General features: G+C 49.5%; 1 protein-coding gene across 2 annotated transcripts in view; it reads right to left on the bottom strand.

Annotated features, from left to right (window-relative positions):
- Positions 1 to 12,116, bottom strand: part of SLC1A7 (solute carrier family 1 member 7) — a 53,789-nt gene that overhangs the window by 37,164 nt on the left and 4,509 nt on the right. For both annotated transcript variants that reach the window (XM_007978715.3, XM_073007298.1), the window contains exon 2: positions 8,637 to 8,716. In XM_007978715.3, coding sequence (XP_007976906.3) covers positions 8,637 to 8,716 — 80 coding nt within the window. The remainder of the gene's footprint in view (positions 1 to 8,636; positions 8,717 to 12,116) is intronic.

The following is a 12,116-nucleotide window of genomic DNA, read 5'->3' as shown; positions in this document are numbered from 1 at the left end:
AGCATTGTGCATGTGCAAGGGGCAGTGTGCAGACTTCCACCAGACCACGCAGGACCTGCGTTCCACAGGGCCACCACGTGGAGGGAACCAGAGCAGCAGAGCTGGTGGCAGGACCCCATGTTCCAGCTCTGTTTACACCAGAAGCTTCCACTGAATGAAATAAGCTGACTGTGGCCATGGAGTAGAGGCCTCCAGAGGGAGACACTGGGCTTCCTGCTTATACAGGGGAGTAGGACCATATTCAGTGTATTCAGTTTCAATAAAGCAAAAACCAAGTATAATTAATTTTGCCCTTGAAAATCTCTTAAGTTGCCCATAGAGTCCAGGAGGTATAGTTTTGTGTACGTTCATTCAAGACAGTTTTCCTTCCAGCCTTGCAGTGGGTTGCTGTTTCTTTAAGCAAACACCAGATGAGACCTTCCGCATACACTTAGAGGCCTGATCTAAAATACCGCCCCTCTGCAGGCCCTAGAAACTCCCTGACTTCAGGGAGGTGCTCACTGTGTGGCAGGTTCTTGGGCACTGAGGCCAGTGGAGGCAATTCAGGCCCTCCTCTCTCGTGGCCCTCACCTGGGGCAGAGCCCTTGGAAGGAGGAGTCTCCTGTCTCATTTAAATGATTTTCTCCCTTTTTCAGAGCACATGTAATTGAATTCACTTAAGTTAAATGCACACATGATGGGACTCCACTATAAGGCGGGGGTGGTGGGGAGGGCTGAAATAAACTGAAAATGGCAAACCTGGAGTTACACTGGGTTATACAATTAAATAATTAAATGGACCCACTAGCAAGCAGATTTAACCAGTGGGTTCCCTGCATGGTGAGCCCATAGAGAGCCTCTAGCCAGACCCTGCATATGACTGTCCTCGCTGGCAGGTGTCTTAATCTCTGGGAATGAATAAATGGGTATTTGTCATATTTGATTGCCCCTTATTAGCATCGGGGGACAGACCCAACCCGCTCTGGGGCCCAGACAGTTGGGCTTCTGATCCCATCAGCCAAGGACCTCACACTGCATCTGGTGAATTCACCAGAAAGAATAAGAACAAACTTTATGGAGAAGAAATCACAGTGGCAGAATTAGCAATGTGGAGAGGATGATTTCTTCTCTGTTATCTAAAATGTTTGTAATTTGCTTACCTAATTTTTTTTTTTTTTTTTATGAGACAAGGTCTTTCTTTGTTGCCCAGGCTGGAGTACAATGGCATTAACATGGCTCACTGCAGCCTCAACCTTCTGGGCTCAAGCAATCCTCCCACCTCAGCCTCCCAAGTAGCCAGGACTACAGGTGCCCACCATCATGCCTGGCTAATTTTAAAACCTTTTTTTTTTTTTTTTTGTAGAGATGGGGTCTGTCTCACTATGTTGCCAGGGCTTTATCTAATTTTTTAAAACATGAAAACATCTTTAAAGGTCAGCTCCTAACTGTCTTCCAGGGCCCATTCAAATGCTGGTGGTGAGGCTTTCCCTGAACTCTGCTGCCGCTGCCCTCCGCTGCTTCTTACTCATTGAAAATGTATTGATCAGGCACCAGCAGTAGCAGGCCCTGTATGGGGCAATGAGAAATCAGATGAAAGGGAGAGAGTTATATGCTTCAGAATTACTTTTACAATAAGGGAGCAGTCCTTGTTCAGAAGAAATTTCTTGATGAGCTACTTGGACAGAAGCTGAGCAGAGGCTCCACCCAACCCAAGCCGGCTCCAGGGAGAGAGTGAGCAGAAGTGACTTCTGAAAGATATCCGGCTGCTCTGGGGACAGAGGAAGAGAGAAGGAAGGTTCCGGGAGAGAGAAGGAAGTGGACACGCACTCAGGTGACCCTGACGACCCGAGCCCTGGTGTATTCTCCTCCCCCAGTGTGGCAGTGCCTGTGACTTCTATGAGAACATGACAAGGTGGTGGGATGTCTCCCTGTGGTTATGTGGTAGAAGACTTTGACTCAGAAGACTGGCGAGGACAGGGCTTCCCGCTGGCCTCGGTGACCTATAGTGCTACGCTGTGAGCCGCCTGTGGAGACAGCTTGGGCAGGGAGCGGCAGGCAGCCTCTAGGACCTGAGTGGCTCCACCGCACAGCTGTCAATGCTGGGCCCTCAGGCAGCAGCCACGGGGAATCACTTCTGTCCATACCTGAGGGAGCACGGAGGCAGATTCTCTCTGGTTGGGCCTCTGGATGAGAACAGAGCCAGAGGACACCTCGATTGCAGCCCGAGACTCTGAGTTAAGGACTCAGCCAAGCCCGCCCAGACTGCTGACCTAGGGACTGAGGCAACCATGAAGTATGTTTATGTCACTAAGTTTGTGATAATTTGTTACACAGCAATGGTAACAAATACACAGATACACACACAGAGGACCAGGAGACAGCTGAAGGTACTACTTGGAGCAAGGAATGCTCGTGTGTATGGGAAGCTGATGAAGGCTGCTTGGTTGTAGGAGTGAAGGGCAGAGAAAAGCAAGAGGCAGTAAGAATAGGAATTGGGCCAGGTGCGGTGGCTCACGCCTGTAATCCCAGCACTTTGAAAGGCCAAGGCAGGAGGATTCCTCGAGCCCAGGAATTCGAGACCAGCCTTGGCAACATAGTGAGATCCCCATCTCTACCCAAAATTTAGAAAAATTAGCTGGGCATGGTGGCGTGTGCCTGTAGTCCTAGCTCCTTGGGAGGCTAAGTCGGGAGGATTGATTGAGGCCAGGAGTTCAAAGTTACAGTGAGCCGTGGTCATGCCACTGCACTTCAGCCTGAGGACAGAGCGAGACCCTGTCTCAATTAAAAAAAAAAAAAAAGAAAAAGAATAGGAATTCATGACAGATTAGGAGGCTTTGACTGCCATGGCACAAGAAATGGCTCTGGGCGCCAGGCGAGTGCATCATGGAGAGGTGCGGGACCTGGCCAGTGCCCCCATGGAGGCCCTGTGGGTGTGCAGGTACGCACGACTCCAGTGAAGCAGGGCATGCTGCACGGTCTGTACTGGTGTTGAGGGAGCACCCGGGTGTGCTTTAGTCAAGGGTGGCTTTCCAGGGCAGGGGACAGGTGAGCTGCCGCTGCTAATTAGAACCATGAAGATGGAAGAGGCCATCCAAGGGGCTTCCTGCTGAGAGCAGGGACAGAGGTGGCCACGGGCTGGGGGAGCATTCATGACACATGTGAGGAGCCTGGTGATGCTTTAATAAGTTATAAAAACATGGGACATCTGCCAGGCATGGTGGCTCACGTATGTAATCCTAGCACTTTGGGAGGCCGAGGTGGGTGGATCACCTGAGGTCAGGAGTTTGAGACCAGCCTGGCCAACGTGGTGAAACCCCGTCTCTACTAAGAAATCAAAAATTTGCCAGTCGTGGTGGTGCGCGCCTGTAATCCCAGCTACTTGGGCGGCTGAGGCAGGAGAATTGCTTGAACCTGGGAGGCGGAGACTGCAGTGAGCTGAGATCACACCACTGCACTCCAGCCTAGGCAACAGAGTGAGACTCTGTCTCAAAAAAAAAAAAAAAAAAAAAAAAAAAAGAAAAAGAAAAGGAAAAAGAAGAAAGAAAAACATGGGACATCCATAATGTACCAGGAGCCATGCTGGGTCTTCACGTACATTCTCTTATTTACTTTTCATAATAACCCTGTGAGGGAGGTATTATTCCCACTTTATAGATAAGGACACTGAGGCTCAGATGCTAAAAGGCTTGTTTACGTTTGCATGTCTAGAGAGTGACTCCAAAGCCCTGTTCCTGCCCTGTAGCCTTTGCAGATTTCAGCCACCCTTGCCCATGCTGCCTGCTCCCCTGCCACGTTGTGACAGATGAAGCCACCACTGGTCAAGCGTGGGCTGCACTCAGCTGGACTGAAGTACACCTGTCTGAGGAGGGACTTGGGCCAGAGGCTGGGCCGGAGAAATTCTAGAAAAAAGGAGCCCACAGCTGGAAGATGCCAGATTATGGGAAGAGTGACTGAACTTGGCTCCAACCCTGCTGGCCCCATTGCCCTCCCACTGGGCCTCCCTTCTCCAGAGCAAGGTGTGTCTGTGACCCCTCCATGGCAGCCCAGGGGCCTTTCAGCCCTCACGTCCACCCTTGCAGTCACCCACACTTCTTTACACCTCACCACCTCCCTTTGCTTGTTGTTTAGCTCTCCAGCCTCTGAACAAATCTGTCACACTGAGTACCTGGCAGAGGTCAGTGTGAAAGACAGGGGAGTCAATGATCTGATCCCCTTCTGGGATCTCAGACAAAAACAAAGATGCACACACCCTGCCCACAGAGGGGGCCACGCCACCGGCCTGACCCCTCAACAGGGGCACTTCTTGTTCAGTGAGATGAGTGCCTCTCCCACATAGGGATGCTAGTTTGTTTGCTCGCATAGACGTCACCAGTGGACTAAAAAATGCCTGTCCCCCATTGTGTGGCATGCCAGCTGCGACCGTGAGGTCACTGAGCTAACAACACTCAGCTCATGCAGGTCACACACAGCGTCAGCATTGGAGACAGGTCATCATCTATTTTACCAACCAGCGGGGGGGTGGAAGGACTTCCCACACAGAACCTTGAGACAGGTCTTGAATACAGAGTGAGACTTGAAATTAAAAGAGCGTGCATGGCAGGGGCTGGGCAGGAACAGGAGTGGGGAGACAGACCCCTGTGGCATGCTGCGGGACTAATGGGTGACCAGCCTCGTTCCAGGGCTTGGTGTGGGGAAAGGGTGGTTGTTCGTCCTGGAGAGAAGGCGGGAACAGATGTCATGGGAGCCAGGCTTCAAGGCCCAGACCTGCAGGTGGTTAGGGCTGGTGAGCCCAAATGTCACCCGTGCCCTCCCGCCACTGCCCTGTAGCCAGGTCACACTGCAGAAAACCTTGCCTTCCTGGGTCACAGCTTGGAGCCCCTGGGGATGGGAGTACCACAGCCTCCTGCTGGGCTCCGAAGATGTGGAGCCAGAAGGTCTGACCCCAGGACCATCAGGAGGTTTAAAATCCTCAGAACACTTTTGGAGCTCTGAAAGCAAACCTCTGCTTGGACCCTTTGGGGTTCTGGTTCAGTCAGCTCAGGGTCAGGCCTGACATCTGAATTTTTCAAAGCGGCTCTGGTGATTTTGCCCTGCCCTGAGTAACAACCTCACACAAGAGTGGCTGTTCCTCAAAGGCAGGGACACCCAGCCCTGGGCTGGCCAAGAGCAAGAGCTCAGGGGACAGTGTGGATGGACTCCTGGCCAGCATGGATAATAGGCCAGTTTGAGGCCAAAGGAGAGAGAGTTCAGGAATAAGGGGTTTTAGGGCTCAGAAATGCGTCATATTTCCCCCATGAAGGTTTAATTCTCCCTTCGTAGGAAAATGTTAAAGCAGTTCCATTTCTCAGTGACACGGTTGCTCTGCACCAGTCCAAACTCTATAACAAACAAATGAAATGTATGAACACGTCCTGGCTTTTCTCAACTTAATACCACATGCATTTCCAGCCAAGAGAACACTGAGTCTGGTGGAGGGAGACCAGGCATTTGAGAGCCAGAAAGTGGAGAGCTGGACGGGCCTTTGTTGCTGGGTAAAGAAGCCCAGGGTTAGGGCCTCACCTCAGATCGCATGATCGCTTGTGGAGGAGGCAGGTTGAGGACCCAGGCCTCTGACTTCTGAACAGGATTTTTGTGTTTTATGTTGAGTGCCTTGTCCAAGGCCACACAGGTAATACATAGCAAGGCCAGGCTGTGTGATTCCAGGGTCCACACAACGGCCTCTAAGGTGCTTCTGTTCTGAGAGAGGGGTAACGCCCAGGCAGTTAGGACAGTCAGCAGGAAAGGGCAGACAGAGCTGCTGCCAAGGGTCCTAGCTTCCTCTACCAGTGCACTTATTTAGCTGTTCAGTGATTGTCTATGTTCCTGTCAGTCTTCCCAGCAGTCTGTGAACACCACAAGATAGTCTCTCCAGAGACAGAGACAATCTCTCCATCATCTCTGTGTCTGCAGCACCCAGCACAGGGCCAAGTGTCCAGAAAGCACAATGCATGATTGCTGGATCCATTCATTAATTCACTTGACCAGTATTAATAAGCACCTACCATGTGCCTGGCACTTGGCTAGGTGCTGACAACACAGAGTCGAATCTAGGCAGAGTAGCCTCGTTAACTTTACAAAGCGGACAGCCCAATGGGAGATAAAGAAACTAATCAACAAGTGAATGCATGTAGAATGACAATATATGATACGGGTACAGTGAGGGAGAGCCAGGGTGGTGTGAAGGGGTCAGTAGGGAGGGCCTTCCTAAGAAGATGATGTGCAAGTTGAGATGGAAAAAAAGAGGAGGAAGAAGAGGTATAAGATGTTGGGGAAGCGTGTTCCAGAGGAAGGAACAGCATGTGTGGAGGCCCTGAGGTGGTAAGGGCTTGGTCTGTTTAGGGAACTCGAGGCTGGTGGGGACTGGAGTGTGTGACACGGGATGAGGTGGGATGGGCAGGGCAGATCACGCAGGGCCTCCTAGACCGGGTTAATGGTCTGCAGATTGAGTCTACATGTCATGGAAGCCTTTGAAGGTAAATGAGGGGCAGGGCCCAATCTACTTTTCTCAAGATCCTTCTAGCCACTGGGTGGAATGGATGGGAGGGAACAAGAAGTGAGGCGAGGAGACCAGTGAGGTGGCGGTGGAGTCCGGATGTGAGAAGAGAGTACCTTGGCCTGTAGGGTGGGGAGGAAGCTCCATTCTTCGACTGAGTAGGCAGAATCCGCTGGAGCTGCGGATGGGGCTGTGGGGTTGAAAGAAAGGGGATAGCCAATGACAGGCCTGATGGAAGACCTGGGTGATGGAGCTGCCATTTGCGGACAAGAAGAAAACAGGAAAAGGAGGCAGTTTGCTGGGTAAAACTTCAAGTTGGTGACATTAAACTTGAAGTGTGGCTGGGCACGGTGGTTCATGCCTGTAATCCCAGCACTTTGGGAGGCTGAGGCAGGTGGATTGCTGGAGTTCAGGAGATTGAGACTAGCCTGGGAAACATGGTGAGACCCAGCCTCTACAAAAAATACAAAAAAAATCACCAGGTGTGGTGGTGCGCACCTGTGGTCCCAGTTACTTGGGGGGCTGAGGTGGGAGGATCACTTGAACCCAGGAAGCCGAGGCTGCAGTAAGCTGAGATTGTGCCACTGCACTCTAGCCTGGGTGACACAGCAAGATCCTGTCTCAAACAAAACAAAACTTGAAATGTTTGTGAACCATCCAAGTGGAGATGTCAAATAGGCAGTTGGCTAATGAAGTGTGGAGCTCAGAGGAGAGGTCTGGGAAGATCTCCATCTGGGGGCATTGGGCTTGTAGGTGGTACATTAAAGCTATGAAATTAGATGAGAAAAGGCTGGAGAAACTGAACATTTGGAGGTTGAGTAGAAGGAAAGAGACCAGGATGGATGGGCAGAAAGCAGGCAAAAAGTTAGGAGAGTGTGAGTCCACAGGGAAGGGGATTTCATGAGGGCAAGAGTAATCAGCTGCACCCATGGCTGTGGAGAGGCCACGTGGAAGAACCGGACGTGTCATACAGATTCAGCAACGTAGACAACTGCTGACCCTGACAGATTCACTGGCTCAGTGAATGACTCCAAAGATGTAGTAAGAGGAGACAGTCACTAGAGTGAGTTGAGGAGTAAGGGAAGGCTTCCTGAGGGAGGTAGCATTTCAGCAGAGCCTTGAAGGCTGAGTCCTGAGAGATTTAAATGCTGCTTGCAAAGGCCTCTGTGCAGAAAATACAAAGCGCCCTTGGCCTGGGGATTATCTCCACTTCACAAAGGGGAGAGGGCCGAGGAGCTGGCTCACTGCTCAGCAGCAGGGAGGTCGGGAGGCAGAGCCCATGCAGAGGCTCATCCTCTTTCCTCTCTGCGGAGGAGTCCTGGAAGATGAAGATTTCTCATGGCCTCAGAGCAAAAGGTTCTTAGACATCACCTGGAGCAGCCACTCATTATACATCTGGAAAACTCAAGGCCTGGACAGGGATAGGGTTGCTCAAGGTCACCCTAGCACATCAGTGAAAGGGACCAAGTGATCTCCCATGATTTCTGTGGCCCGCACCCTACTGGGTGAGGTCTGAATTCTTCAGCCTGGTGTTCAAGGTCTTTCATGACTGGGCAAGAGCTCACCCTCCAAACCCATCTCCCACCGTCCCTCTCTTGTCCCAAGTCCCAACCTCCTGAGTGCTCAGCATACACAAGCACATAGTCTTCATGAAAACCCTTCAAAGTAGGTGTTGTTATTCCCATTTTACAGATGAGGAAACTGAGGCATAGAAGGTGAGATAATGTGTCCAAAGTTACACAGCCGAGCCAGGATATGATCACTGGAATATCATCAGAGTTAGTTCTCTTTTCTCCAGGCCTTGCTGCGTCACCATGAACAGCCCCTCCTCTGGGAAGTCATCCCTCAGTTCCCTGGCCTTGAGTTATCTTGGAGTCAGGTCATGTCCTTTGACTCCAAATCATGTTCTGCCCACTAAAAATTCTACTGGATGGAACCAACAATTGGGGCCACTAAATGACTCAGAAGCCAGCAGCCCACAGCACTGCCCATAAAGGCCCTGAAGTCACACTCCTCCCACGGCCTGTGGTTGCTGTCCAGCCACCCACAGCAGGAGCAGGGCAGCAACAGAAGCCATCCTCTCCCCTCCTGGTTCCAGACCGCCTGGCCGAAACTCCGCTCTCACCTGGAGACCACCAGTGGCAGGATCATCATCTTCAGCATCCTCATCAGGAGCTCTCCAGGGAACTGGAAGTAACTAATTTCCTGAAAACACAGTAAGAACTGGGGTTATAGCAAGAGATGTAGACTGCACAGTGGTTCCATTCTTCACAGTCTTTGAAGCTCTATCCCATCTGACTCCCCTGTCTAGCACATGGCAGCGGAGTCCAAGGAGAAAGAAATGGCTTTGGAGCCACAGAACTGGGTTCCAATTCTGGTAAACAGCGCCCCCCCCAACCACCACCAATCCACCATAAGCTGTGTGGCCTTAAGCATCTTCTGTGACCACTCTGAGTTTTTGCATTTTTCTCGTCTATAACATGAGGGTAATAACTACCGTAGTCCCTACTTATTCTCAGGGACATGTTCCGAGACCGCCAGTGGATGCCTGAAACCACAGAGACTGAACCTATGGATGTTGTTTTTTGCCTATATGTACATACCTATGATAAAATGTAATTCATAAATTAGACACAGTAAGAGATTAACAGTAACTAATAATCAAATGGAGCGATTAGAAGATACTGTAATAAAAGTTATGTGAATATGGTCTCTCTTAAAATCACTTACAGTACTGTTCTCACCCATTTTCAGACCACTGGTAACTGAAATCATAGAAAGTGAAGCAGTGGATAAGGGGGGACTACTCTGCCTCACTGGGTCATTCAGGGGCTTAAACAGGAGAATGCACACAAGCACTTAGCACAGCGCCTGGATGACAGTAAATGTTCGATAATCCTGTAAATAACAGCTCTCCTCCCATCTGCACCACGCATCTGCCTAGCCATGGAATAAAATCTCTCTTGTGTAGCAGATGGCAAGTGACGAGAGGACAGAGCCGAGTACTGCTCACGCGTTCATTCAACCCGCATCACGCCAGGCATCATGGTGGGCACCCCAACATGAACTAGGTAGGGTTCCTGCCCCGAGAAATCCCCAGCCTAGCTGGTGAAGAGACCCACTCCTAAGCAGACCATGGCCTTCTTGCAAGTCAGTTTGTCCATCTGTTTTGGGTCCATTCTCTAGCGCTTCTCCCCAAAAATGCTGAGAGAGAGGATCAGATTGAATGGGTGCGACACCATGCAGTAGAAACAGCCCCCTTTAGCAGAGTTCTTAGGCCTGACTCCTTCCTAGGCCGCTGGCTCCAGCCTGTCCATGGATCTTTGACTAAGGAGCCAATTCCTTGCCCAATAAGCTGTCTCCCAAGTAACAGTCACGTGACCAGGACCTGACACCTGAAGCAGAAGGGCTACTAAGCCCAGTTGAATCTGACTTTCAGATAACAACGTGTAATTCATTCTTATACTTAAAAAAAAAAAAATTGCTGTTTATCTGAAACTCCAGTTTATCTGGGTGTGCTGTTTTTAAAAATTTTTTTAACTTAATTCAGTTTTGCTACTCTGGCAACTCTGGCGTGGGGCCACTTTCTTCAGAGGGTGAGGTTGTGGGCGAGGCAGGCAAATGGACTTTCAAACATCATCCAAGTTAAATTGTTGTACTTGCAACTTTTTTTTTTTAACCAAAGCCAAACATACTTGGTTAATGATCTGATGCTTTAAAAACCTCCAAATCATCGAATGTTGGTGCTGTGAGGGGACTCTTGAGATCTTCTAGCCCAGCCCACTCATGTGATAGATGAGGAAGCTGAACCGCAAAAGGGAGGTGACGGGCCCACCCAATGTTAACCGCAGCACAGGACCAGGAATCAGGCCTCTTAGTCCTGTACTGCTACCATTTCCAATGCACCAGAAAATATGCTTTTTAAAGAAATATGCCCATCATGACTCTCTCTCTCTCTCTCTCTCTCTATATATATATATATATATATATATTTTTTTTTTTAGACAGAGTCTTGCTCTGTTGCCAGGCTTGAGTGCAGTGCAGTGGTGCCATCTTGGCTCACTGCAACCTCTGCCTCCCGGATTCAAGCAATTCCCCTGCCTCAGCCTCCCAAGTAGCTGGGACTACATGTGCCACCATGCCCGGCTAATTTTTTGTATTTTAGTAGAGGCGGGGTTTCACCATGTGGACCAGGATGGTCTCAATCTCCTGACCTTGTGATCCGCCCTCCTCAGCCTCCCAAAGTGCTAGGATTACAGGTGTGAGCCACGCACCCTGCCAATGATATATTTTTAATTAACTTTAGTCCATATATATATATATATTTTTTTTTTATTTTATTTTTTGACACAGGGCCTCGTTCTGTCACCCAGGCAGGAGTGCAGTGGTGCGATCTTGGCTCACTGCAACCTCCACCTCCTGGGCTCAAGCAATCTTCACACCTCAGGCTCCTGAGTAGCTGAGACCACAGATGTGTGCCACCAAGCCCAGCTAATTTTTGTATTCTTTGTAGAGACAGGGTCTCGCTACGTTGCCGAGACTGGTCTCAAACTCCTGGACTCAAGCAGTCCTCCCAGCTCAGCCTCCCAAAGTGCTGGGATTATAGGCGTGAGCCACTGCACCTGGCCCCCACATGTATTCTTTACGTTAAAACTGCTCTAATAGTCAGGCTCGGTGGCTCATGCCTGTAATCCCAGCACTTTGAGAGGCCAAGGTAGGTGGATCACTTGAGGTTAAGAGTTTGAGACCAGCCCAGCCAACATGGCAAAACCCCGTCTCCACTAAAAACACAAAAATTAGTTGGGCATGGTGGTGTGTGTCTGTAGTCCCAGCTACTCAGGAGGCTGAGGCACAAGATTCGCTTGAACCCGGGAGGCAGGGTTGCAGTGAGCTGAGATCACGCCACTGCACTCCAGCCTGGGCGACAGAGGGAGACTCTATCTTAAAAAATTAAAAATAAAAGTAAATAAATAAATATATAAAACAGTGCTCTACTGATAAAAAGGCAACTCTTTCCTCATCTCTCTCTATCCCTATCTCACAACTTACCAGTAGTGAACATGCCCAATTCTTCTAGCTGTTTCCCATAGTATCAGTATTTCTAGATAATATGGTCAGAGTGCTGTTTCTTGATTCATCATTTTGACATCTATCAACTTCCCTGCCATGATTGATGAAAACTCAGTTCTTACTCCCTTTCTCTCCACCTATTTCACCATTATATTTATATCAATTTTTAGGCAAATCAATAGTCAAGATTTACAATGTTTTGATCGTCAAACAGTGCTTACCGTTGAGCCAAGTAATGTACAACAACCATGCCTCCTTGCTTGTAGCCTAAAGTTAATTGACTGATTTTTATTTGTCTTGCTTTCTGAGAATCACCCACTAATTTCTTCCAAACATTTTAACATGTCTACTAAACTACCTAATGATAGTATTTTCTGCTCTCTCAAGCACATTAGTTCTCTTTTATCCTGCCTGGGACCTTGGTCCGTGAGCTCTCCACCTTCCTGCTCCAGTTTGGACTGACTGCTCTGTAGGCCCAGTGCTTGTCATGGTTCCCTTCTTGATTGTCATTCTGGAACTTATCCTTTAGAGGGTC

Source organism: Chlorocebus sabaeus, chromosome 20, assembly GCF_047675955.1.
Source record: "Chlorocebus sabaeus isolate Y175 chromosome 20, mChlSab1.0.hap1, whole genome shotgun sequence".
NCBI lineage: Eukaryota > Metazoa > Chordata > Mammalia > Primates > Cercopithecidae > Chlorocebus > Chlorocebus sabaeus.
The sequence above is the reverse complement of the archived record's forward strand: the minus strand, read 5'-3'. Positions and strand labels throughout refer to the sequence as shown.